The sequence below is a fragment of the Ascaphus truei genome, unplaced genomic scaffold, assembly GCF_040206685.1.
Source record: "Ascaphus truei isolate aAscTru1 unplaced genomic scaffold, aAscTru1.hap1 HAP1_SCAFFOLD_898, whole genome shotgun sequence".
NCBI classification, from domain to species: Eukaryota; Metazoa; Chordata; class Amphibia; order Anura; family Ascaphidae; genus Ascaphus; species Ascaphus truei.
In genome coordinates this window covers 94,320-122,250 of record NW_027457237.1, presented here as the reverse complement: position 1 = coordinate 122,250, position 27,931 = coordinate 94,320, and the positions used below count along the sequence as shown (strand labels likewise).

General features: G+C 61.1%; 1 protein-coding gene across 5 annotated transcripts in view; it reads left to right on the top strand.

The window, feature by feature from the left end:
• L3MBTL1 (L3MBTL histone methyl-lysine binding protein 1) overlaps positions 1-27,931 on the top strand; it is a 110,319-nt gene that overhangs the window by 30,206 nt on the left and 52,182 nt on the right. For all 5 annotated transcript variants that reach the window (XR_012798978.1, XR_012798977.1, XR_012798979.1 and 2 more), the window contains exons 3-5: positions 6,565-6,655; positions 17,213-17,324; positions 18,901-19,003. Coding sequence is in view for 2 of the 5 variants with exons in the window: in XM_075585075.1 (XP_075441190.1) it covers positions 6,565-6,655; positions 17,213-17,324; positions 18,901-19,003 (306 nt within the window). In the remaining 3 variants the exon portion in view is untranslated. The remainder of the gene's footprint in view (positions 1-6,564; positions 6,656-17,212; positions 17,325-18,900; positions 19,004-27,931) is intronic.

The window sequence follows — 27,931 nt, the reverse complement described above, 5'->3', positions numbered from 1 at the left end:
ATAGCCGTGCGTGTCACTGTGACAGATAGCCGTGCGTATCACTGTGACAGATAGCCGTGCGTATCACTGTGACAGATAGCCGTGCGTGTCCCTGTGACAGATAGCCGTGCGTATCCCTGTGACAGATAGCCGTGCGTATCACTGTGACAGATAGCCGTGCGTATCACTGTGACAGATAGCCGTGCGTATCCCTGTGACAGATAGCCGTGCGTATCACTGTGACAGATAGCCGTGCGTGTCACTGTGACAGATAGCCGTGTGTATCACTGTGACAGATAGCCGTGCGTATCACTGTGACAGATAGCCGTGTGTATCACTGTGACAGATAGCCGTGCGTGTCACTGTGACAGATAGCCGTGCGTGTCCCTGTGACAGATAGCCGTGCGTGTCACTGTGACAGATAGCCGTGCGTGTCCCTGTGACAGATAGCCGTGCGTGTCCCTGTGACAGATAGCCGTGCGTATCACTGTGACAGATAGCCGTGCGTGTCCCTGTGACAGATAGCCGTGCGTGTCACTGTGACAGATAGCCGTGCGTATCCCTGTGACAGATAGCCGTGCGTATCACTGTGACAGATAGCCGTGCGTATCACTGTGACAGATAGCCGTGTGTGTCCCTGTGACAGATAGCCGTGTGTATCACTGTGACAGATAGCCGTGTGTATCACTGTGACAGATAGCCGTGTGTATCACTGTGACAGATAGCCGTGTGTATCACTGTGACAGATAGCCGTGCGTATCCCTGTGACAGATAGCCGTGCGTATCCCTGTGACAGATAGCCGTGTGTATCCCTGTGACAGATAGCCGTGCGTATCCCTGTGACAGATAGCCGTGCGTATCACTGTGAGAGATTGCCGTGCGTATCACTGTGACAGATAGCCGTGCGTGTCACTGTGACAGATAGCCGTGCGTATCACTGTGACAGATAGCCGTGCGTATCCCTGTGACAGATAGCCGTGCGTGTCCCTGTGACAGATAGCCGTGCGTGTCACTGTGACAGATAGCCGTGCGTGTCCCTGTGACAGATAGCCGTGTGTGTCACTGTGACAGATAGCCGTGCGTGTCCCTGTGACAGATAGCCGTGCGTATCACTGTGACAGATAGCCGTGTGTATCACTGTGACAGATAGCCGTGCGTGTCACTGTGACAGATAGCCGTGCGTATCCCTGTGTGTGACAGATAGCTGTGCGTATCCCTGTGAGAGATAGCCGTGCGTGTCCCTGTGACAGATAGCCGTGTGTGTCACTGTGACAGATAGCCGTGCGTATCACTGTGACAGATAGCCGTGTGTGTCACTGTGACAGATAGCCGTGCGTATCCCTGTGACAGATAGCCGTGCGTATCACTGTGACAGATAGCCGTGTGTGTCACTGTGACAGATAGCCGTGTGTATCACTGTGACAGATAGCCGTGTGTATAACTGTGACAGATAGCCGTGCGTATCCCTGTGACAGATAGCCGTGTGTGTCACTGTGACAGATAGCCGTGTGTATCCCTGTGACAGATAGCCGTGCGTGTCACTGTGACAGATAGCCGTGTGTGTCACTGTGACAGATAGCCGTGCGTATCCCTGTGACAGATAGCCGTGCGTATCACTGTGACAGATAGCCGTGCGTATCCCTGTGACAGATAGCCGTGCGTATCACTGTGACAGATAGCCGTGCGTATCACTGTGACAGATAGCCGTGCGTGTCCCTGTGACAGATAGCCGTGTGTATCACTGTGACAGATAGCCGTGCGTATCCCTGTGACAGATAGCCGTGCGTGTCCCTGTGACAGATAGCCGTGCGTATCACTGTGACAGATAGCCGTGCGTATCACTGTGACAGATAGCCGTGCGTGTCACTGTGACAGATAGCCGTGTGTATCACTGTGACAGATAGCCGTGTGTATCCCTGTGACAGATAGCCGTGCGTGTCACTGTGACAGATAGCCGTGTGTGTCACTGTGACAGATAGCCGTGCGTATCCCTGTGACAGATAGCCGTGCGTATCCCTGTGACAGATAGCCGTGCGTATCACTGTGACAGATAGCCGTGTGTATCACTGTGACAGATAGCCGTGCGTATCACTGTGACAGATAGCCGTGCGTGTCACTGTGACAGATAGCCGTGTGTGTCCCTGTGACAGATAGCCGTGCGTATCACTGTGAGAGATAGCCGTGTGTGTCCCTGTGACAGATAGCCGTGCGTATCCCTGTGACAGATAGCCGTGCGTATCCCTGTGACAGATAGCCGTGCGTATCACTGTGACAGATAGCCGTGCGTGTCACTGTGACAGATAGCCGTGCGTGTCCCTGTGACAGATAGCCGTGCGTGTCACTGTGACAGATAGCTGTGCGTATCCCTGTGACAGATAGCCGTGTGTATCACTGTGACAGATAGCCGTGCGTATCCCTGTGACAGATAGCCGTGCGTATCCCTGTGACAGATAGCCGTGCGTGTCACTGTGACAGATAGCCGTGTGTGTCCCTGTGAGAGATAGCCGTGCGTATCCCTGTGACAGATAGCCGTGCGTATCACTGTGACAGATAGCCGTGCGTATCCCTGTGACAGATAGCCGTGCGTGTCACTGTGACAGATAGCCGTGCGTGTCCCTGTGAGAGATAGCCGTGCGTATCACTGTGACAGATAGCCGTGCGTATCCCTGTGAGAGATAGCCGTGCGTATCCCTGTGACAGATAGCCGTGCGTGTCACTGTGACAGATAGCCGTGCGTGTCCCTGTGAGAGATAGCCGTGCGTGTCACTGTGACAGATAGCCGTGCGTATCACTGTGACAGATAGCCGTGCGTGTCACTGTGACAGATAGCCGTGCGTATCCCTGTGACAGATAGCCGTGCGTGTCACTGTGACAGATAGCCGTGCGTGTCCCTGTGAGAGATAGCCGTGCGTATCACTGTGACAGATAGCCGTGCGTGTCCCTGTGACAGATAGCCGTGCGTATCCCTGTGACAGATAGCCGTGCGTGTCACTGTGACAGATAGCCGTGCGTATCCCTGTGACAGATAGCCGTGCGTGTCACTGTGACAGATAGCCGTGCGTGTCACTGTGACAGATAGCCGTGCGTGTCCCTGTGAGAGATAGCCGTGCGTATCACTGTGACAGATAGCCGTGCGTGTCACTGTGACAGATAGCCGTGCGTATCACTGTGACAGATAGCCGTGCGTGTCACTGTGACAGATAGCCGTGTGTATCACTGTGACAGATAGCCGTGCGTATCCCTGTGACAGATAGCCGTGCGTATCACTGTGACAGATAGCCGTGCGTATCACTGTGACAGATAGCCGTGCGTATCACTGTGACAGATAGCCGTGCGTATCACTGTGACAGATAGCCGTGCGTGTCCCTGTGAGAGATAGCCGTGCGTGTCACTGTGACAGATAGCCGTGCGTGTCACTGTGACAGATAGCCGTGCGTATCACTGTGACAGATAGCCGTGTGTGTCACTGTGACAGATAGCCGTGCGTATCCCTGTGACAGATAGCCGTGTGTGTCACTGTGACAGATAGCCGTATGTATCACTGTGACAGATAGCCGTGCGTGTCACTGTGACAGATAGCCGTATGTATCACTGTGACAGATAGCCGTGTGTGTCCCTGTGACAGATAGCCGTGCGTATCCCTGTGACAGATAGCCGTGTGTGTCCCTGTGACAGATAGCCGTGCGTATCACTGTGACAGATAGCCGTGTGTATCACTGTGACAGATAGCCGTGCGTGTCCCTGTGACAGATAGCCGTGCGTATCACTGTGACAGATAGCCGTGCGTGTCCCTGTGACAGATAGCCGTGCGTATCACTGTGACAGATAGCCGTGCGTATCACTGTGACAGATAGCCGTGCGTGTCACTGTGACAGATAGCCGTGCGTATCACTGTGACAGATAGCCGTGTGTATCACTGTGACAGATAGCCGTGCGTATCACTGTGACAGATAGCCGTGCGTGTCACTGTGACAGATAGCCGTGCGTATCACTGTGACAGATAGCCGTGTGTGTCACTGTGACAGATAGCCGTGTGTATTACAGGGAGAGATAGCCGTGTGTGTCACTGTGACAGATAGCCGTGTGTATTACAGGGAGAGATAGCCGTGTGTGTCACTGTGACAGATAGCCGTGCGTATCACTGTGACAGATAGCCGTGCGTGTCACTGTGACAGATAGCCGTGCGTATCACTGTGACAGATAGCCGTGTGTATTACAGGGAGAGATAGCCGTGCGTATCTCTGTGACAGATAGCCGTGCGTGTCACTGTGACAGATAGCCGTGTGTGTCCCTGTGAGAGATAGCCGTGCGTATCCCTGTGACAGATAGCCGTGCGTATCCCTGTGACAGATAGCCGTGTGTGTCCCTGTGACAGATAGCCGTGCGTGTCACTGTGACAGATAGCCGTGCGTGTCCCTGTGACAGATAGCCGTGCGTATCCCTGTGACAGATAGCCGTGCGTATCACTGTGACAGATAGCCGTGTGTATCCCTGTGACAGATAGCCGTGTGTGTCCCTGTGACAGATAGCCGTGCGTATTACTGTGACAGATAGCCGTGCGTGTCACTGTGACAGATAGCCGTGCGTATCCCTGTGACAGATAGCCGTGCGTGTCCCTGTGACAGATAGCCGTGTGTGTCACTGTGACAGATAGCCGTGCGTGTCCCTGTGACAGATAGCCGTGTGTATCACTGTGACAGATAGCCGTGCGTGTCACTGTGACAGATAGCCGTGTGTGTCACTGTGACAGATAGCCGTGCGTATCCCTGTGACAGATAGCCGTGCGTGTCACTGTGACAGATAGCCGTGCGTGTCACTGTGACAGATAGCCGTGCGTATCCCTGTGACAGATAGCCGTGCGTATCCCTGTGACAGATAGCCGTGCGTGTCTCTGTGACAGATAGCCGTGCGTATCCCTGTGAGAGATAGCCGTGCGTGTCCCTGTGACAGATAGCCGTGCGTATCACTGTGACAGATAGCCGTGTGTATCACTGTGACAGATAGCCGTGCGTATCACTGTGACAGATAGCCGTGTGTGTCCCTGTGACAGATAGCCGTGCGTGTCACTGTGACAGATAGCCGTGCGTATCACTGTGACAGATAGCCGTGCGTGTCCCTGTGACAGATAGCCGTGCGTGTCACTGTGACAGATAGCCGTGCGTATCACTGTGACAGATAGCCGTGCGTATCCCTGTGACAGATAGCCGTGCGTGTCACTGTGACAGATAGCCGTGCGTATCACTGTGACAGATAGCCGTGCGTGTCCCTGTGACAGATAGCCGTGCGTGTCACTGTGACAGATAGCCGTGCGTATCACTGTGACAGATAGCCGTGCGTATCCCTGTGAGAGATAGCCGTGCGTGTCCCTGTGACAGATAGCCGTGTGTGTCACTGTGACAGATAGCCGTGTGTATCCCTGTGAGAGATAGCCGTGCGTATCACTGTGACAGATAGCCGTGCGTATCACTGTGACAGATAGCCGTGCGTGTCCCTGTGACAGATAGCCGTGCGTATCACTGTGACAGATAGCCGTGCGTATCTCTGTGACAGATAGCCGTGCGTGTCCCTGTGACAGATAGCCGTGCGTATCCCTGTGACAGATAGCCGTGCGTATCACTGTGACAGATAGCCGTGTGTATCACTGTGACAGATAGCCGTGCGTATCCCTGTGACAGATAGCCGTGCGTATCCCTGTGACAGATAGCCGTGCGTATCACTGTGACAGATAGCCGTGCGTATCACTGTGACAGATAGCCGTGCGTATCACTGTGACAGATAGCCGTGCGTGTCACTGTGACAGATAGCCGTGCGTATCACTGTGACAGATAGCCGTGCGTGTCCCTGTGACAGATAGCCGTGCGTATCCCTGTGACAGATAGCCGTGCGTATCACTGTGACAGATAGCCGTGCGTATCACTGTGACAGATAGCCGTGTGTGTCACTGTGACAGATAGCCGTGCGTGTCCCTGTGACAGATAGCCGTGCGTATCACTGTGACAGATAGCCGTGCGTGTCACTGTGACAGATAGCCGTGCGTGTCACTGTGACAGATAGCCGTGCGTGTCCCTGTGACAGATAGCCGTGCGTGTCCCTGTGACAGATAGCCGTGCGTGTCCCTGTGACAGATAGCCGTGCGTGTCCCTGTGACAGATAGCCGTGCGTGTCCCTGTGACAGATAGCCGTGCGTGTCCCTGTGACAGATAGCCGTGCGTGTCCCTGTGACAGATAGCCGTGCGTATCACTGTGACAGATAGCCGTGCGTATCACTGTGACAGATAGCCGTGCGTATCACTGTGACAGATAGCCGTGCGTATCCCTGTGACAGATAGCCGTGCGTATCCCTGTGACAGATAGCCGTGCGTGTCACTGTGACAGATAGCCGTGCGTGTCCCTGTGACAGATAGCCGTGCGTATCACTGTGACAGATAGCCGTGCGTATCACTGTGACAGATAGCCGTGCGTATCACTGTGACAGATAGCCGTGCGTGTCCCTGTGACAGATAGCCATGCGTATCACTGTGACAGATAGCCGTGCGTATCACTGTGACAGATAGCCATGCTCATGGCCGCTCTGTCCCGTGGCAGGTTCTGAGGAGAGTGACCCTGCCACGTGTCTCTGTGACAGCTGTGGCCGCAGACACGTGACGGAGGGGACGTGTGAGAGCTGCAGTGAGAGGTGAGACAGACCCCATGTGTCACTGTGAGGGGGACGGGGGGCGCGGGTCTGTGTCACTGTGAGGGGGACGGGGGGCGCAGGTCTGTGTCACTGTGAGGGGGACGGGGGCGCGGGTCTGTGTCACTGTGAGGGGGACGGGGGGTGCAGGTCTGTGTCACTGTGAGGGGGACGGGGGGTGCGGGTCTGGGTCACTGTGAGGGGGACGGGGGGCGCAGGTCTGTGTCACTGTGAGGGGGACGGGGGCGCGGGTCTGTGTCACTGTGAGGGGGACGGGGGGCGCAGGTCTGTGTCACTGTGAGGGGGACGGGGGGCGCAGGTCTGTGTCACTGTGAGGGGGACGGGGGGCACAGGTCTGTGTCACTGTGAGGGGGACGGGGGCGCGGGTCTGTGTCACTGTGAGGGGGACGGGGGGTGCAGGTCTGTGTCACTGTGAGGGGGACGGGGGGTGCAGGTCTGTGTCACTGTGAGGGGGACGGGGGGCGCAGGTCTGTGTCACTGTGAGGGGGACGGGGGGCGCAGGTCTGTGTCACTGTGAGGGGGACGGGGGGCGCAGGTCTGTGTCACTGAGGGGGACGGGGGCGCAGGTCTGTGTCACTGGGAGGGGGACGGGGGGCGCAGGTCTGTGTCACTGTGAGGGGGACGGGGGCGCAGGTCTGTGTCACTGGGAGGGGGACGGGGGCGCAGGTCTGTGTCACTGTGAGGGGGACGGGGGCGCAGGTCTGTGTCACTGTGAGGGGGACGGGGGCGCGGGTCTGTGTCACTGTGAGGGGGACGGGGGGTGCAGGTCTGTGTCACTGTGAGGGGGACGGGGGGTGCAGGTCTGTGTCACTGTGAGGGGGACGGGGGGCGCAGGTCTGTGTCACTGTGAGGGGGACGGGGGGCGCAGGTCTGTGTCACTGTGAGGGGGACGGGGGGCGCAGGTCTGTGTCACTGAGGGGGACGGGGGCGCAGGTCTGTGTCACTGTGAGGGGGATGGGGGGCGCAGGTCTGTGTCACTGTGAGGGGGACGGGGGCGCAGGTCTGTGTCACTGTGAGGGGGACGGGGGCGCGGGTCTGTGTCACTGTGAGGGGGACGGGGGGTGCAGGTCTGTGTCACTGTGAGGGGGACGGGGGGTGCAGGTCTGTGTCACTGTGAGGGGGACGGGGGGCGCAGGTCTGTGTCACTGTGAGGGGGACGGGGGCGCAGGTCTGTGTCACTGGGAGGGGGACGGGGGCGCAGGTCTGTGTCACTGTGAGGGGGACGGGGGCGCAGGTCTGTGTCACTGTGAGGGGGACGGGGGCGCAGGTCTGTGTCACTGTGAGGGGGACGGGGGCGCAGGTCTGTGTCATGGGAGGGGGACGGGGGCGCAGATCTGTGTCACTGTGAGGGGGACGGGGGCGCAGGTCTGTGTCACTGTGAGGGGGACGGGGGGCGCAGGTCTGTGTCACTGTGAGGGGGACGGGGGGTGCAGGTCTGTGTCACTGTGAGGGGGACGGGGGGTGCAGGTCTGTGTCACTGTGAGGGGGACGGGGGGCGCAGGTCTGTGTCACTGTGAGGGGGACGGGGGCGCAGGTCTGTGTCACTGGGAGGGGGACGGGGGCGCAGGTCTGTGTCACTGTGAGGGGGACGGGGGCGCAGGTCTGTGTCACTGTGAGGGGGACGGGGGCGCAGGTCTGTGTCACTGTGAGGGGGACGGGGGCGCAGGTCTGTGTCATGGGAGGGGGACGGGGGCGCAGATCTGTGTCACTGTGAGGGGGACGGGGGCGCAGGTCTGTGTCACTGTGAGGGGGACGGGGGGCGCAGGTCTGTGTCACTGAGAGGGGGACGGGGGCGCAGGACTGTGTCATGGGAGGGGGACGGGGGGCGCAGGTCTGTGTCACTGGGAGGGGGACGGGGGGCGCAGATCTGTGTCACTGGGAGGGGAACGGGGGGCGCAGGTCTGTGTCACTGAGAGGGGGACGGGGGCGCAGATCTGTGTCACTGTGAGGGGGACGGGGGCGCAGGTCGGTGTCGCTGGGAGGGGGTCAGGGGTGCAGGTCTGTGTTGCTGTGAGGGGGACGGGGGCGCAGGTCTGTGTCGCTGTGAGGGGGGCACAGGTCTGTGTCACTGGGAGGGGGACGGGGGGCGCAGGTCTGTGTCACTGGGAGGGGGACAGGGGCGCAGGTCTGTGTCACTGTGAGGGGGACGGGGGGCGCAGGTCGGTGTCGCTGGGAGGGGGACGGGGGGCGCAGGTCGGTGTCGCTGTGAGGGGGACGGGGGCGCAGGTCGGTGTCGCTGTGAGGGAGACGGGGCGAAGGTCTGTGTCACTGTGAGGGGGACGGGGGGCGCAGGTCGGTGTCGCTGTGAGGGGGATGGGGGCACAGGTCTGTGTCACTGGGAGGGGGGCACAGGTCTGTCACTGTGAGGGGGATGGGGGGCGCAGGTCTGTGTCGCTGTGAGGGGGGCGGGGGGCACAGGTCTGTGTCACTGAGGGGGGCAGGGGGCGCAGGTCTGTTTGAGATGGAAAGGGGGTGCAGGTCTGTGTGAGGGGGACGGGGGGGCGCAGGTCTGTGAGGGGGAGGGGGGGCGCAGGTCTGTGTGAGGGGGACGGGGGTTGCAGGTCTGTGTGAGGGACAGGGGGGGCGCAGGTTTGTGTGAGGGGGACGGGGGGGCGCAGGTCTGTGTGAGGGGGAGGGGGGGCGCAGGTCTGTGTGAGGGGGAGGGGGGGCGCAGGTCTGTGTGAGGGGGAGGGGGGGCGCAGGTCTGTGTGAAGGGGAGGGGGGGCGCCGGTCTGTGTGAGGGGGAGGGGGGGCGCAGGTCTGTGTGAGGGTGACGGGGGCACAGGTCTGTGTGAGGGGGACAGGGGGGGCGAAGGTCTGTGTGAGGGGGAGGGGGGGCGCAGGTCTGTGTGAGGGGACAGGGGGGGCGTAGGTCTGTGTGAGGGGGAGGGGGGACGCAGGTCTGTGGGAGGGGAACGGGGGTGGCGCAGTTCTGTGTGAGGGGGAGGGGGGGCGCAGGTCTGTGTGAGGGGGATGGGGGGGCACAGGTCTGTGTGAGGGGGAGGGGGGGCGCAGGTCTGTGTGAGGGGGAGGGGGGGCGCAGGTCTGTGTGAGGGGGACGTTGGGGCGCAGGTCTGTGTAAGTGGGAGGGGGGGCGCAGGTCTGTGTGAGGGGGAGGGGGGACGCAGGTCTGTGTGAGGGGGAGGGGGGGCGCAGGTCTGTGTGAGGGGGAGAGGGGGGCGCAGGTCTGTGTGAGGGGGAGGGGGGGCGCAGGTCTGTGAGGGGGACGGGGGGGCGCAGGTCTGTGAGGGGGGCGCAGGTCTGTGTGAGGGGGAGGGGGGGCGCAGGTCTGTGTGAGGGGGAGGGGGGGCGCAGGTCTGTGTGAGGGAGACGGGGGGGCGCAGGTCTGTGTGAGGGGGAGGGGGGGGCGCAGGTCTGTGAGGGGGAGGTGGGGCGCAGGTCTGTGTGAGGGGGACGGGGGGGGCGCAGGTCTGTATGAGGGGGACGGGGGGGGCGCAGGTCTGTGTGAGGGGGAGAGGGGGCGCAGGTCTGTGAGGGGGAGGGGGGGCGCAGGTCTGTGTGAGGGGGACGGGGGGGGCGCAGGTCTGTGTGAGGTGGAGGGGGGGCGCAGGTCTGTGTGAGGGGGAGGGGGGGCGCAGGTCTGTGTGAGGGGGACGTGGGGGCGCAGGTCTGTGTGAGGGGGACGTGGGGGTGCAGGTCTGTGTGAGGGGGACGGGGGGGGGCGCAGGTCTGTGTGAGGGGGAGGGGGGGCGCAGGTCTGTGTGAGGGGGAGGGGGGGCGCAGGTCTGTGTGAGGGGGACGGGGGGGCGCAGGTCTGTGTGAGGGGGAGGGGGGCGCAGGTCTGTGTGAGGGGGAGGGGGGGCGCAGGTCTGTGTGAGGGGGAGGGTGGCGCAGGTCTGTGTGAGGGGGAGGGGGGCGCAGGTCTATGTGAGGGGGAGGGGGGGCGCAGGTCTGTGTGAGGGGGAGGGGGGGCGCAGGTCTGTGTGAAGGGGATGGGGGGCGCAGGTCTGTGTGAGGGGGACGGGGGGCGCAGGTCTGTGTGAGGGGGAGGGGGGGCGCAGGTCTGTGTGAGGGTGACGGGGGCGCAGGTCTGTGTGAGGGTGACGGGGGGCGCAGGTCTGTGTGAGGGGGAGGGGGGGCGCAGGTCTGTGTGAGGGGACAGGGGGGGCGTAGGTCTGTGTGAGGGGGAGGGGGGACGCAGGTCTGTGGGAGGGGAACGGGGGTGGCGCAGTTCTGTGTGAGGGGGAGGGGGGGCGCAGGTCTGTGTGAGGGGGATGGGGGGGCACAGGTCTGTGTGAGGGGGAGGGGGGGCGCAGGTCTGTGTGAGGGGGAGGGGGGGCGCAGGTCTGTGTGAGGGGGACGTTGGGGCGCAGGTCTGTGTAAGTGGGAGGGGGGGCGCAGGTCTGTGTGAGGGGGAGGGGGGACGCAGGTCTGTGTGAGGGGGAGGGGGGGCGCAGGTCTGTGTGAGGGGGAGAGGGGGGCGCAGGTCTGTGTGAGGGGGAGGGGGGGCGCAGGTCTGTGAGGGGGACGGGGGGGCGCAGGTCTGTGAGGGGGGCGCAGGTCTGTGTGAGGGGGAGGGGGGGCGCAGGTCTGTGTGAGGGGGAGGGGGGGCGCAGGTCTGTGTGAGGGAGACGGGGGGGCGCAGGTCTGTGTGAGGGGGAGGGGGGGGCGCAGGTCTGTGAGGGGGAGGTGGGGCGCAGGTCTGTGTGAGGGGGACGGGGGGGGCGCAGGTCTGTATGAGGGGGACGGGGGGGGCGCAGGTCTGTGTGAGGGGGAGAGGGGGCGCAGGTCTGTGAGGGGGAGGGGGGGCGCAGGTCTGTGTGAGGGGGACGGGGGGGGCGCAGGTCTGTGTGAGGTGGAGGGGGGGCGCAGGTCTGTGTGAGGGGGAGGGGGGGCGCAGGTCTGTGTGAGGGGGACGTGGGGGCGCAGGTCTGTGTGAGGGGGACGTGGGGGTGCAGGTCTGTGTGAGGGGGACGGGGGGGGGCGCAGGTCTGTGTGAGGGGGAGGGGGGGCGCAGGTCTGTGTGAGGGGGAGGGGGGGCGCAGGTCTGTGTGAGGGGGACGGGGGGGCGCAGGTCTGTGTGAGGGGGAGGGGGGCGCAGGTCTGTGTGAGGGGGAGGGGGGGCGCAGGTCTGTGTGAGGGGGAGGGTGGCGCAGGTCTGTGTGAGGGGGAGGGGGGCGCAGGTCTATGTGAGGGGGAGGGGGGGCGCAGGTCTGTGTGAGGGGGAGGGGGGGCGCAGGTCTGTGTGAAGGGGATGGGGGGCGCAGGTCTGTGTGAGGGGGACGGGGGGCGCAGGTCTGTGTGAGGGGGAGGGGGGGCGCAGGTCTGTGTGAGGGTGACGGGGGCGCAGGTCTGTGTGAGGGTGACGGGGGGCGCAGGTCTGTGTGAGAGGGAGGGGGGGCGCAGGTCTGTGTGAGGGGGAGGGGGGGGCGCAGATCTGTGTGAGGGGGAGGGGGGGCGCAGGTCTGTGTGAGGGGGAGGGGGGGCGCAGGTCTGTGTGAGGGTGACGGGGGCGCAGGTCTGTGTGAGGGGGAGGGGGGGCGCAGCTCTGTGTGAGGGGGACGGGGGGGCGCAGGTCTGTGTGAGGGGGACGGGGGCGCAGGTCTGTGTGAGGGGGACGGGGGGCGCAGGTCTGTGTGAGGGTGACGGGGGGCGCAGATCTGTGTGAGGGGGAGGGGGGGCGCAGGTCTGTGTGAGGCTGATGGGGGGCGCAGGTCTGTGTGAGGGTGACGGGGGGCGCAGGTCTGTGTGAGGGTGACGGGGGGCGCAGGTCTGTTTGAGGGGGAGGGGGGCGCAGGTCTGTGTGAGGGGGAGGGGGGGCGCAGGTCTGTGTGAGGGGGAGGGGGGGCGCAGGTCTGTGTGAGGGGGAGGGGGCGCAGGTCTGTGTGAGGGTGAGGGGGGGCGCAGGTCTGTGTGAGGGGGATGGGGGTGCAGGTCTGTGTGAGGGGGATGGGGAGGGGGGGCGCAGGTCTGTGTGAGGGGGAGGGGGGGCGCAGATCTGTGTGACGGGGAGGGGGGGCGCAGGTCTGTGTGAGGGGGAGGGGGGGCGCAGGTCTGTGTGAGGGTGACGGGGGGCGCAGGTCTGTGTGAGGGTGACGGGGAGCGCAGGTCTGTTTGAGGGGGAGGGGGGCGCAGGTCTGTGTGAGGGGGAGGGGGGGCGCAGGTCTGTGTGAGGGGGAGGGGGGCGCAGGTCTGTGTGAGGGGGAGGGGAGGCGCAGGTCTGTGTGAGCGTGAGGGGGGGCGCAGGTCTGTGTGAGGGGGAGGGGGGGCGCAGGTCTGTGTGAGGGGGAGGAGGGGTGCAGGTCTGTGTGAGGGGGGGCGCAGGTCTGTGTGAGGGTGAGGGGGGGCGCAGGTCTGTGTGAGGGGGATGGGGGTGCAGGTCTGTGTGAGGGGGATGGGGAGGGGGGGCGCAGGTCTGTGTGAGGGGGAGGGGGGGGCGCAGATCTGTGTGACGGGGAGGGGGGGCGCAGGTCTGTGTGAGGGGGAGGGGGGGCGCAGGTCTGTGTGAGGGTGACGGGGGCGCAGGTCTGTGTGAGGGTGACGGGGAGCGCAGGTCTGTTTGAGGGGGAGGGGGGCGCAGGTCTGTGTGAGGGGGAGGGGGGGCGCAGGTCTGTGTGAGGGGGAGGGGGGGCACAGGTCTGTGTGAGGGGGATGGGGGTGCAGGTCTGTGTGAGGGGGATGGGGAGGGGGGGCGCAGGTCTGTGTGAGGGGGAGGGGGGGCGCAGATCTGTGTGACGGGGAGGGGGGGCGCAGGTCTGTGTGAGGGGGAGGGGGGGCGCAGGTCTGTGTGAGGGTGACGGGGGGCGCAGGTCTGTGTGAGGGTGACGGGGAGCGCAGGTCTGTTTGAGGGGGAGGGGGGCGCAGGTCTGTGTGAGGGGGAGGGGGGGCGCAGGTCTGTGTGAGGGGGAGGGGGGCGCAGGTCTGTGTGAGGGGGAGGGGGGGCGCAGGTCTGTGTGAGGGTGAGGGGGGGCGCAGGTCTGTGTGAGGGGGAGGGGGGGCGCAGGTCTGTGTGAGGGGGAGGAGGGGTGCAGGTCTGTGTGAGGGGGGGCGCAGGTCTGTGTGAGGGTGAGGGGGGGCGCAGGTCTGTGTGAGGGGGATGGGGGTGCAGGTCTGTGTGAGGGGGATGGGGAGGGGGGGCGCAGGTCTGTGTGAGGGGGAGGGGGGGGCGCAGATCTGTGTGACGGGGAGGGGGGGCGCAGGTCTGTGTGAGGGGGAGGGGGGGCGCAGGTCTGTGTGAGGGTGAGGGGGGGCGCAGGTCTGTGTGAGGGGGAGGGGGGGCGCAGGTCTGTGTGAGGGGGAGGAGGGGTGCAGGTCTGTGTGAGGGGGGGCGCAGGTCTGTGTGAGGGTGAGGGGGGGCGCAGGTCTGTGTGAGGGGGATGGGGGTGCAGGTCTGTGTGAGGGGGATGGGGAGGGGGGGCGCAGGTCTGTGTGAGGGGGAGGGGGGGGCGCAGATCTGTGTGACGGGGAGGGGGGGCGCAGGTCTGTGTGAGGGGGAGGGGGGGCGCAGGTCTGTGTGAGGGGGAGGGGGGGCGCAGGTCTGTGTGAGGGTGACGGGGGCGCAGGTCTGTGTGAGGGTGACGGGGAGCGCAGGTCTGTTTGAGGGGGAGGGGGGCGCAGGTCTGTGTGAGGGGGAGGGGGGGCGCAGGTCTGTGTGAGGGGGAGGGGGGGCACAGGTCTGTGTGAGGGTGAGGGGGGGCGCAGGTCTGTGTGAGGGGGAGGGGGGGCGCAGGTCTGTGTGAGGGGGAGGAGGGGTGCAGGTCTGTGTGAGGGTGACGGGGGGCGCAGGTCTGTGTGAGGGTGACGGGGGGCGCAGGTCTGTTTGAGGGGGAGGGGGGCGCAGGTCTGTGTGAGGGGGAGGGGGGGCGCAGGTCTGTGTGAGGGGGAGGGGGGCGCAGGTCTGTGTGAGGGGGAGGGGGGGCGCAGGTCTGTGTGAGGGGGAGGGGGGGCGCAGGTCTGTGTGAGGGGGATGGGGGGGCGCAGGTCTGTGTGAGGGGGAGAGGGGGTGCAGGTCTGTGTGAGGGGGAGGGGGAGGGGGGGCGCAGGTCTGTGTGAGGGGGAGGGGGGGGCGCAGATCTGTGTGACGGGGAGGGGGGGCGCAGGTCTGTGTGAGGGGGAGGGGGGGCGCAGGTCTGTGTGAGGGGGACGTGGGGGCGCAGGTCTGTGTGAGGGGGACGTGGGGGTGCAGGTCTGTGTGAGGGGGACGGGGGGGGGCGCAGGTCTGTGTGAGGGGGAGGGGGGGGCGCAGGTCTGTGTGAGGGGGAGGGGGGGGCGCAGGTCTGTGTGAGGGGGAGGGGGGGGCGCAGGTCTGTGTGAGGGGGACGGGGGGGCGCAGGTCTGTGTGAGGGGGAGGGGGGGCGCAGGTCTGTGTGAGGGGGAGGGGGGGCGCAGGTCTGTGTGAGGGGGAGGGTGGCGCAGGTCTGTGTGAGGGGGAGGGGGGGCGCAGGTCTATGTGAGGGGGAGGGGGGGCGCAGGTCTGTGTGAGGGGGAGGGGGGGCGCAGGTCTGTGTGAGGGGGAGGGGGGGCACAGGTCTGTGTGAGGGTGAGGGGGGGCGCAGGTCTGTGTGAGGGGGAGGGGGGGCGCAGGTCTGTGTGAGGGGGAGGAGGGGTGCAGGTCTGTGTGAGGGGGAGGGGGGGCGCAGGTCTCTGTGAGGGTGAGGGGGGCGCAGGTCTGTGTGAGGGGGATGGGGGGGCGCAGGTCTGTGTGAGGGGGAGAGGGGGTGCAGGTCTGTGTGAGGGGGAGGAGGAAGGGGGGGCGCAGGTCTGTGTGAGGGGGAGGGGGGGGCACAGATCTGTGTGACGCGGAGGGGGGGCGCAGGTCTGTGTGAGGGGGACGTGGGGGCGCAGGTCTGTGTGAGGGGGACGTGGGGGTGCAGGTCTGTGTGAGGGGGACGGGGGGGGGGGCGCAGGTCTGTGTGAGGGGGAGGGGGGGCGCAGGTCTGTGTGAGGGGGACGGGGGGGCGCAGGTCTGTGTGAGGGGGAGGGGGGGCGCAGGTCTGTGTGAGGGGGAGGGGGGGCGCAGGTCTGTGTGAGGGGGAGGGTGGCGCAGGTCTGTGTGAGGGGGAGGGGGGGCGCAGGTCTATGTGAGGGGGAGGGGGGGCGCAGGTCTGTGTGAGGGGGAGGGGGGGCGCAGGTCTGTGTGAGGGGGACGGGGGGCGCAGGTCTGTGTGAGGGGGACGGGGGGCGCAGGTCTGTGTGAGGGGGAGGGGGGGCGCAGGTCTGTGTGAGGGGGAGGGGGGGCGCAGGTCTGTGTGAGGGGGACGGGGGACGGGGGGCGCATGTCTGTGTGAGGGGGACGGGGGGCGCAGGTCTGTGTGAGGGGGGGCGCAGGTCTGTGTGAGTGTGACGGGGGGCGCAGCTCTGTGTGAGGGGGACGGGGGGCGCAGGTCTGTGTGAGGGTGACGGGGGCGCAGGTCTGTGTGAGGGTGACGGGGGCGCAGGTCTGTGTGAGGGGGAGGGGGGGCGCAGGTCTGTGTGAGGGGGAGGGGGGGCGCAGGTCTGTGTGAGGGGGAGGGGGGGCGCAGGTCTGTGTGAGGGGGAGGGGGGGCGCAGGTCTGTGTGAGGGTGACGGGGGCGCAGGTCTGTGTGAGGGGGAGGGGGGGGCGCAGCTCTGTGTGAGGGGGACGGGGGGGCGCAGGTCTGTGTGAGGGGGACGTGGGGCGCAGGTCTGTGTGAGGGTGACGGGGGGCGCAGATCTGTGTGAGGGGGAGGGGGGGCGCAGGTCTGTGTGAGGGTGACGGGGGGCGCAGGTCTGTGTGAGGGTGACGGGGGGCGCAGGTCTGTGTGAGGGTGACGGGGGGCGCAGGTCTGTTTGAGGGTGACGAGGGGCGCAGGTCTGTGTGAGGGTGACGGGGTGCAGGTCTGTGTGAGGGGGAGGGGGGCGCAGGTCTGTGTGAGGGGGAGGGGGGCGCAGGTCTGTGTGAGGGGGAGGGGGGGCGCAGGTCTGTGTGAGGGGGAGGGGGGGCACAGGTCTGTGTGAGGGTGAGGGGGGGGCAGGTCTGTGTGAGGGGGATGGGGGGGCGCAGGTCTGTGTGAGGGGGAGGGGGGGTGCAGGTCTGTGTGAGGGGGAGGGGGGCGCAGGTCTGTGTGAGGGGGAAGGGGGGGCGCAGGTCTGTGTGAGGGGGAGGGGTGGTGCAGGTCTGTGTGAGGGGGAGGGGGGGGCGCAGGTCTGTGTGAGGGGGAGGGGGGGGGCGCAGATCTGTGTGAGGGGGAGGGGGGGCGCAGATCTGTGTGAGGGGGAGGGGGGGCGCAGGTCTGTGTGAGGGAGGGGGGGCGCAGGTCTGTGTGAGGGGGAAGGGGGGGTGCAGATCTGTGTGAGGGGGAGGGGGGGGCGCAGATCTGTGGGAGGGGGAGGGGAGGGGGGGTGCAGGTCTGTGAGGGGGTGGGGGGGCGCAGGTCTGTGTGAGGGGGAGGGGGGGCGCAGGTCTGTGTGAGGGGGAGGGGGGGCGCAGGTCTGTGTGAGGGGGATGGGGGGGGCGCAGATCTGTGGGAGGGGGAGGGGAGGGGGGGTGCAGGTCTGTGAGGGGGTGGGGGGGCGCAGGTCTGTATCACCTCTCCCTATTTGTTGGGTGTATACGGCAGGTCCCCGATCCTGCGGACATCATCGGAATGTGAGGGGGCCGGCGAGACCCCAAAACCCGTAAAGAAACGGAGACCCCGAGAGTGTCCGATACCCTCGGCGTCCGAGCAAACGGTGAGGGCAGCGCTGTCACGTATCTCGCTGTGTAACTCTGTGCTGCAGTCTCGCTGTGCAACACTGTGTTGCAGTCTCGCTGTGTTGCAGTCTCGCTGTGTTGCAGTCTCGCTGTGTTGCAGTCTCGCTGTGTTGCAGTCTCGCTGTGTTGCAGTCTCTCTGTGTTGCAGTCTCTCTGTGTTGCAGTCTTCCTTGGTTTGCAGTCTCTCTGTGTTGCAGTCTCTCTGTGTTGCAGTCTCTCTGTGTTGCAGTCTCACTGTGGCACTGTGTTGCTATCTCGCAGTCTCGCTGTGTTGCTGTGGCACTGTGTGGCTGTCTCGCTGTGTCACTGTGTGCAATCTCGCTGTGTGCGGTGTGCAGTCTCATAGCATTGCTGTGTGCGGTCTCGCAGCGTTGCAGTGTGCGGTCTCGCTGTGTGTAGTCTTGTAGTGTCACTGTGTCCAGTGTTGCAGTGTCGCTGTGTGCAGTGTGCGGTCTCGCAGTGTCACAGTGTGCGGTCTCGCAGAGTCACAGTGTGCGGTCTCGCAGTGTCACAGTGTGCGGTTTTGCAGTGTGCAGTCTCACTGTGTCACAGTGTGCAGTCTCACAGTGTCACAGTGTGCGGTCTCGCAGTGTCACAGCGTGCGGTCTCGCAGTGTCACAGCGTGCGATCTCGCAGTGTCACAGCGTGCAGTCTCGTAGTGTCACAGTGTGCAGTCTCGCAGTGTCACAGTGTGCGGTCTCGCGGTGTCACAGTGTGCGGTCTCGCGGTGTCACAGTGTGCAGTCTCGCGGTGTCACAGTGTGCAGTCTCGCGGTGTCACAGTGTGCAGTCTCGCGGTGTCACAGTGTGCAGTCTCGCGGTGTCACAGTGTGCTGTCTCGCGGTGTCACAGTGTGCAGTCTCGCAGTGTCACCGTATGCAGTCTCGCGGTGTCACAGTGTGCAGTCTCGCGGTGTCACAGTGTGCAGTGTCGCGGTGTCACCGTGTGCAGTCTAGCGGTGTCACCGTGTGCAGTCTCGCGGTGTCACAGTGTGCAGTCTCGCAGTGTCACAGTGTGCAGTCTCGCAGTGTCACAGTGTGCGGTCTCGCAGTGTCACAGTGTGCGGTCTCGCAGTGTCACAGTGTGCAGTCTCGCGGTGTCACAGTGTGCGGTCTCGCAGTGTCACAGTGTGCGGTCTCGCAGTGTCACAGTGTGCAGTCTCGCAGTGTCACAGTGTGCAGTCTCGCAGTGTCACAGTGTGCAGTCTCGCGATGTCACAGTGTGCAGTCTCGCGGTGTCACAGTGTGCAGTCTCGCAGTGTCACAGTGTGCAGTCTCGCAGTGTCACAGTGTGCAGTCTCGCAGTGTCACAGTGTGCGGTCTCGCAGTGTCACAGTGTGCGGTCTCGCAGTGTCACAGTGTGCAGTCTCGCAGTGTCACAGTGTGCAGTCTCGCGGTGTCACAGTGTGCAGTCTCGCGGTGTCACAGTGTGCAGTCTCGCAGTGTCACAGTGTGCAGTCTCGCAGTGTCACAGTGTGCAGTCTCGCAGTGTCACAGTGTGCAGTCTCGCGGTGTCACCGTGTGCAGTCTCGCGGTGACAGATATTTATCTGACAGGTTATTTCTGATCTGGAGAAGCAGAGAGAGCTGCAGACCCCAGGAGATGGAGCGACGCACTTTGTGGGGAGACAGGATTATCCCAGCCAGAGAGACACCAGGGGTAATTATTTCTGGTGGATACAGTGTCTGTCTCTTCCTCTCTGCTTACTGTCCTAGCTCACATCGCTGGCACAGTCTCATCTCCCGGGGCTTCCAGTTCTGCCTGTGTCTGTCTGTGTCTCACACACCTCTCCTAGCTCACATCGCTGGCACAGTCTCATCTCCCGGGGCTTCCGGTTCTGTCTGTCTCTGCATGTCTCTCTCACACACCTCTCCCAGCTCACATCGCTGGCACAGTCTCATCTCCCGAGGCTTCCAGTTCTGCCTGTGTCTGCCTGTGTCTCTCACACACCTCTCCCAGCTCACATCGCTGGCACAGTCTCATCTCACAGGGCTTCCAGTTCTGTCTGTGTCTGCCTGTCTCTCTCACACACCTCTCCTAGCTCACATCGCTGGCACAGTCTCATCTCCCGGGGCTTCCAGTTCTGCCTGTCTCTCTCTCTCACACCTCTCCTAGCTCACATCGCTGGCACAGTCTCATCTCCCGGGGCTTCCAGTTCTGCCTGTCTCTCTCTCACACACCTCTCCTAGCTCACATCGCTGGCACAGTCTCATCTCCCGGGGCTTCCGTTCTGTCTGTGTCTGCCTGTCTCTTTCACACACCTCTCCTAGCTCACATCGCTGGCACAGTCTCATCTCCCGGGGCTTCCAGTTATGTCTGTGTTGCCTGTCTCTCTCACACACCTTTCCCAGCTCACATCACTGGCACAGTCTCACCTCCTGGGCTTCCGGTTCTCTCTGTCTGCCTGTATCTCTCACACACCTCTCCCAGCTCACATCGCTGGCACAGTCTCATCTCACAGGGCTTCCAGTTCTGTCTGTGTCTGCCTGTCTCTCTCACACACCTCTCCCAGCTCACATCGCTGGCCCAGTCCCATCTCCCGGGGCTTCCAGTTCTGTCTGTGTCTGCCTGTATCTCTCACACACCTCTCCTAGCTCACATCGCTGGCACAGTCTCATCTCCCGGGGCTTCCAGTTCTGCCTGTCTCTCTCTCACACACCTCTCCTAGCTCACATCGCTGTCACTGTCTCATCTCCCGGGGCTTCCAGTTCTGTCTGTGTCTGCCTGTGTCTCTCACACACCTCACCTAGCTCACATCGCTGGCACTGTCTCATCTCCCGGGGCTTCCAGTTCTGTCTGTGTCTGCCTGTATCTCTCACACACCTCTCCTAGCTCACATCACTGGCACAGTCTCACCTCCCGGGGTTTCCAGTTCTGTCTGTGTCTGCCTGTATCACTCACACACCTCTCCTAGCTCACATCGCTGGCACAGACTCATCTCCCGGGCTTCCCGTTCTGTCTGTCTCTGCCTGTCTCTCACACACCTCTCCTAGCTCACATCGCTGGCACAGTCTCATCTCCCGGGGCTTCCAGTTCTGTCTGTGTCTGCCTGTCTCTCACACACCTCTCCTAGCTCACATCGCTGGCACAGGCTCATCTCCCGGGGCTTCCAGTTCTGTCTGTGTCTGCCTGTCTCTCTCACACACCTCTCCCAGCTCACATCGCTGGCACTGTCTCATCTCCCGGGGCTTCCAGTTCTGTCTTTCTGTCTGTGTCTCACACACGTCTCCTAGGTCACATCGCTGTCACTGTCTCATCTCCCGGGTGTGACGATAGCTTCCACAGGCTTATTAATATTACACAAAAATAATTGGGTTTGAACTGAACGAGGCTTAAGATATAATAAATTGTATTTATTCCTTAGAATAAAGGTGAACACAACAGATAATACAGTAACAAACAAGAAGTACACTTACTTAAGGGTTGGGGAATGAGAAGTATGATGTAGCATTTCTTTCAGCAGTGAGGAAATCATTCAGGTGATATCAGGTAACCATATCAGCAAACGAAGACAAAAGATATATGGGTGGACAGCAGTTTATAAACCATTCTCCTTCTATTCTTAACCTTAAGCACAGGGGATTGGTTTACAATTACCTCCAGCCACTCACTAACGTGGGAAAGCATTCTGACCCATGCCCCCCTGCTAGTTGGCACATGGGCAGTAGAACTCTGGGGGTCTCATTTCTGAAGCCCCACATTTACGTCAGGAATGCCAGAAAGTCTACTCTTTGGAGTTCTGGCAGGAAAACCTTTGTTGAAAGGTGTTAACTGGAACACTTAAGACCTGCCCTGGTTTGGGCTTCGGATAAACAGTGAGGGTGATAAAACTCTTTGAACAGCACTTAAATCCTAGACATAGCGGCGTCCCCAGGGCCATCTGCTACCTTATGGCCCAAAAGAATTTCCTTTTGAACTTATCCCTACCTTAGGATACACTATTAAGCATAAAACATAAACGTATTAAAATATCCGGTTCCGTTAGGTTTAGCAGGTCCAAACTTCCCAGTTCGCATTGTCAGAACTGGGACACCATATGGTCAAAAAAGCGACTTGCTACGACCTAAGAAACCGGAGTTACACAATGCACATTAAATCATTTTAATACAAAAATCTCCATTGACAAAGAAATCTCAGCTTTTCACTAAATCCCCATTGAAAACAACGGGCAGCTCCGCCATAGACTTTCAATGGCAAATCGCCGCCATTGAAGTCAATGGGGGTTTTCTGCCATTGAAGTCTATGGGAAAAGTCCCGAACTTCAAGGGGGTCCATACTCCGTCGGGTTGGTCCAAGCGGGTCAAGGATGGTTCTACAGCGATGCCGGAGCAGTGGCTACAGATACCCCAAACCCTGATCCGCTGAACCCTCCGGAACCGGAGATATGGATTCCTAAAATTCAGCATTTCTCACTTAGTCATTTTTCTGAGCCGTTTCTGCCACCGCCGGCAAAGCCTATGGCGCGACCCGCTCTATCTGGTTCGACCCTTATCGGGGGTCCAGGATTCGGGGACCCGGTGGTGGTCGAGTGGGGGGACCCTTAGGAACTAGGGGCAAAAAGAATTTTATCCCTAGGTGCCCTAGAACAGTTTATTCCCCCGCTAATTGACGTTGAACTTGACCCAGTGATTTTAGCTCTTTTGAAGGACATTGTATCCGCTTTGTGGTTTGCGGTCTGGACGGCAGCCAACTAGGTTACCTCGAGGCATCTCCATTGAAGTCAATGAGCCCATTGACTTTCAATGGGAAACCGCCGCTCTCCCTCTCGGACGCCACCTGCTGGTCACTACAGGAAACAGGACGAAAACAGCACAAATTCCTATTGAAATGCATTGAGCCCTAATGGCGGCCAATGGGGACCTGCAAAATGGTGCCTGAAAAGGCGGGAAAACTACACAAAGAGCTATAATCATTAAAGAATTATTACCCTTGTGCTCCCGGATGGATTCTAGTGTGTGTGTGATGCAAACACTGAGTAACCAGACATTACAATGGAACAGGGGAAAATACATTTACATGTCATAACAAGGGTTACATCACATTTCTGGACCTCAGCCCAGTTAACCCCTTGTCTCCCTGGTGCGGTCAGGGGTGGCCAAATGGGGTGCAACCCCTTTAATACCGGGCCACCCCCTCTCTCCCTCTACACCGGGGCTTCCAGTTCAGTCTGTGTCTGCCTGTGTCTCTCACACACCTCTCCTAGTTCACATCGCTGGCACAGTCTCACCTCCCGGGGCTTCCAGTTCTCTCTGTGTCTGCCTGTCTCTCACACACCTCTCCTAGCTCACATCGCTGGCACAGTCTCATCTCCCGAGGCTTCCAGTTCTGTCTGTGTCTACCTGTGTCTCTCACACACCTCTCCTAGCTCACATCGCTGGCACTGTCTCATCTCCCGGGGCTTCCAGTTCAGTCTGTGTCTGCCTGTGTCTCTCACACACCTCTCCTAGCTCACATCACTGGCACTGGCACAGTCTCATCTCCTGGGGCTTCCAGTTCTGTCTGTGTCTGCCTGTCTCTCACACACCTCTCCTAGCTCACATCGCTGGCACAGTCTCATCTCCCGAGGCTTCCAGTTCTGTCTGTGTCTGCCTGTCTCTCTCACACACCTCTCCCAGCTCACATCGCTGGCACTGTCTCATCTCCCGGGGCTTCCAGTTCTGTCTGTCTGTCTGTGTCTCACACACGTCTCCTAGCTCACATCGCTGTCACTGTCTCATCTCCCGGGGCTTCCAGTACTGTATGTGTCTGCCTGTGTCTCCCACACACCTCTCCTAGTTCACATCACTGGCACAGTCTCATCTCCCGGGGCTTCCAGTACTGTCTGTGTCTGCCTGTGTCTCTCACACACCTCTCCTAGCTCACATCGCTGGCACAGTCTCACCTCCCGGGGCTTCCAGTTCTATCTGTGTCTGCCTGTCTCTCACACACCTCTCCTAGCTCACATCGCTGGCACAGTCTCATCTCCCGAGGCTTCCAGTTCTGTCTGTGTCTGCCTGTGTCTCTCACACACCTCTCCTAGCACACATCGCTGGCACAGTCTCATCTCCCGAGGCTTCCAGTTCTGTCTGTGTTTGCCTGTGTCTCTCACACACCTCTCCTAGCTCACATCGCTGGCACTGTCTCATCTCCCGGGGCTTCCAGTTCAGTCTGTGTCTGCCTGTGTCTCTCACACACCTCTCCTAGCTCACATCACTGGCACAGTCTCATCTCCCGGGACTTCCAGTTCTGTCTGTGTCTGCCTGTGTCTCTCACACACCTCTCCTAGCTCACATCACTGGCACAGTCTCATCTCCCGGGACTTCCAGTTCAGTCTGTGTCTGCCTGTGTCTCTCACACACCTCTCCTACCTCACATCGCTGGCACAGTCTTATCTCCAGGGGCTTCCAGTTCTATCTGCGTCTGCCTGTCTCTCACACACCTCTCCTAGCTCACATCGCTGGCACAGTCTCATCTCACAGGGCTCCAGTTCTGTCTGTGTCTAGAAAAAAGAAGAAAAAAACAGCGCAAAAAAACCTCATGGTGTAGTATTTAAAGAATATTTATAGAATAAAAAAGGTGATTATTGCACGTACATCAAGAAAAAGCATATATCAACAGGACATGTTTTGGACATGTTACCACTCTTGAAAACTGCTCCGTGTGGGCTCACTGTCTCTCTGGATGGTCCTCTTATCTTCAATAACCGTCCCAGCGAGGGCTGTCCTTTGACTGTGAGTGTCCTTTGACTGTATATCCGGATTGGCACAATTGTGGTCTCCCAGATGAGGAGACTCAGCTGAAGGAAACTGCTGCTGTCCCTCCTGACCACGATTTGCATATCCCCTTCACATGTTATTGGACATTCATCGCTTTCACCATCCGCGAGCAGGCGGGAGTGATACAAGGGCGCCGTCTGATGATGTCAGGACGACTGCGGCTCAACCCGGAATGGCCTGTGTGAGCACAGCGTTTGCCACGATCACAGCTGATGGGAGATCCCTCACAGAGGTTTGAACTTCCCGCCGAGTGACCCGCTGGAGATCAGAGACTAACGCTTTTGAGCAGACTCACACTGTGGGGTGAATCCCTAACGAGGTGCGCACCCCTCGCTGGGACGGTTATTGAAGATAAGAGGACCATCCAGAGAGACAGTGAGCCCACACGGAGCAGTTTTCAAGAGTGGTAACATGTTCAAAACATGTCCTGTTGATATATGCTTTTTCTTGATGTACGTGCAATAATCACCTTTTTTATTCTATAAATATTCTTTAAATACTACACCATGAGGTTTTTTTGCGCTGTTTTTTTCTTCTTTTTTCTGTATTAGTTGGACAGCTGAGCCATCCCCTAGAAACTGCAGCATAAAACCTCCCTATAAAGGTTGTATATTACTTTGTTCACAATATCACTTAACCTCTATACACCACTAATGAGCGCATTATCTGTTTTATTCACTCTGTCTGTGTCTGCCTGTGTCTCTCACACATCTCTCCTAGTTCACATCACTGGCACAGTCTCATCTCCCGGGGCTTCCAGTTCTGTCTGTGTCTGCCTGTGTCTCTCACACATCTCTCCTAGTTCACATCACTGGCACAGTCTCATCTCCCGGGGCTTCCAGTTCTGTCTGTGTCTGCCTGTGTCTCTCACACACCTCTCCTAGCTCACATCGCTGGCACAGTCTCATCTCCCGGGGCTTCCAGTTCTGTCTGTGTCTGCCTGTGTCTCTCACACACCTCTCCTAGCTCACATCGCTGGCACAGTCTCATCTCCCGGGGCTTCCAGTTCTGTCTGTGTCTGCCTGTGTCTCTCACACATCTCTCCTAGCTCACATCACTGGCACAGTCTCATCTCCCGGGGCTTCCAGTTCTGTCTGTGTCTGCCTGTGTCTCTCACACACCTCTCCTAGCTCACATCGCTGGCACAGTCTCATCTCCCGGGGCTACCAGTTCTGTCTGTGTCTGCCTGTGTCTCTCACACACCTCTCCTAGCTCACATCGCTGGCACAGTCTCATTTCCCGGGGCTTCCAGTTCTGTCTTTGTCTCTCACACACCTCTCCTAGCTCACATCACTGGCACAGTCTCATCTCCCGGGGCTTCCTCCGCCACTCTCTCTCACACACACACTTCACTTTCTCTCACACACATACACACACTTCTCTCTCTCACACTTCTCAATCACACACACTTCTCTCTTTCTCTCACACACACACATGCACACACCTCTCAAACACAAACATACACTTCTCTCTCACGCACACACTTCTCTCTCACACACACCCACACTTCTCTCTCACACATTCACACCCAAACTTCTCTCTCACACACCTCACACACACCTTGCTCTCTTTCGCGCACACCTCTCTCTCTCGCACACACCTCTCTCTCTCGCACACACCTCTCTCTCTCGCACACACCTCTCTCTCTCGCACACACCTCTCTCTCTCGCACACACCTCTCTCTCTCGCACACACCTCTCTCTCTCGCACACACCTCTCTCTCTCGCACACACCTCTCTCTCTCGCACACACCTCTCTCTCTCGCACACACCTCTCTCTCTCGCACACACCTCTCTCTCTCGCACACACCTCTCTCTCTCGCACACACCTCTCTCTCTCGCACACACACACCTCTCACGCACACACACCTCTCGCGCACACACACCTCTCTCGCGCACACACACCTTTCTCGCGCACAGACACCTCACGTGCACACACACCTTTCTCGCGCACACACACACACACCTCTCTCGCACACACCTCACCCACACACACCTCTCTCGCGCACACACACACCTCTCTCGCGCACACACACCCCTCTCTCGCGCGCACACACACACCCCTCTCTCGCGCGCACACACACACCCCTCTCTCGCGCGCACACACACACACCCCTCTCTCGCGCGCACACACACACACCCCTCTCTCGCGCGCACACACACCTCTCTCGCGCACACACACACCTCTCTCGCGCACACACACACCTCTCTCGTGCACACACACACCTCTCTCGCGCACACACACCTCTCTCGCGCACACACACCTCTCTCGCACGCGCACACACCTCTCTCGCGCACACACACACAGCTCTCTCGCGCACGCACACACCTCTCTCGCACACACACACACCTCTCGCACACACACACACACACACACACCACTCTCGCGCGCGCACACACACACGTCTCGCGCGCGCACACACACACGTCTCGCGCGCGCACACACACACGTCTCTCGCGCACACACACACGTCTCTCGCGCACACACACACGTCTCTCGCGCACACACACACGTCTCTCGCGCACACACACACGTCTCTCGCGCACACACACACGTCTCTCGCGCACACACACACGTCTCTCGCGCACACACACACGTCTCTCGCGCACACACACACGTCTCTCGCGCACACACACACGTCTCTCGCGCACACACACACCTCTCTCGCGCACACACACACCTCTCTCGCGCACACACACACCTCTCTCGCGCACACACACACCTCTCTCGCGCGCACACACACACCTCTCTCGCGCACACACACACACCTCTCTCGCGCACACACCTCTCTCGCGCGCACACACACACACCTCCCTCGCGCACACACACACCTCCCTCGCGCACACACACACCTCTCTCGCACACACACACCTCTCTCGCGCACGCACACACACCTCTCTCGCGCAAACACACACCTCTCTCGCGCACACACACACACACCTCTCTCGCGCACACACACACACACACACACCTCTCTCGCGCACACACACACCTCTCTCGAGCGCACACAAACACCTCTCTCGCGCACACACAAACACCTCGCGCACACACACCTCCCTCGCGCACACACACACACCTCTCTCGCGCACACACACCTCGCTCGCGCACACACACCTCTCTCGCGCACACACACCTCTCTCGCGCACACACAAACACACCTCTCTCGCGCACACAAACACACCTCTCGCGCGCACACACACACACCTCTCGCGCGCACACACACACACACCTCTCGCGCGCACACACACACACCTCGCGCGCGCACACACCTCTCTCGCGTGCACACACACACACCTCTCTCGCGCGCACACACCTCTCTCGCGCACACACACATACACCTCTCTCGCGCGCACACACCTCTCTCGCGCACACACACATACACCTCTCTCACGCACACACACCTCTCTCGTGCACACACACACATACCTCCCTCGCGCACACACACACACACCTCTCTCGCGCACACACACCTCTCTCGCGCACACACACACACACACCTCTCTCGCGCACACACACACACACCTCTCTCGCGCACACAAACACACCTCTCTCACTCACCTCTCCTAGCTCACATCACTGGCACAGTCTCATCTCCCGGGGCTTCCAGTTCTGTCTGTGTCTCTCACACACCTCTCCTAGCTCACATCGCTGGCACAGTCTCATCTCCCGAGGCTTCCAGTTCTATCTGTGTCTGCCTGTGTCTCACACACCTCTCCCAGCTCACATCACTGGCACAGTCTCATCTCCCGGGGCTTCCAGTTCTGTCTGTGTCTCTCACACACCTCTCCTAGCTCACATCGCTGGCACAGTCTCATCTCCCGGGGCTTCCAGT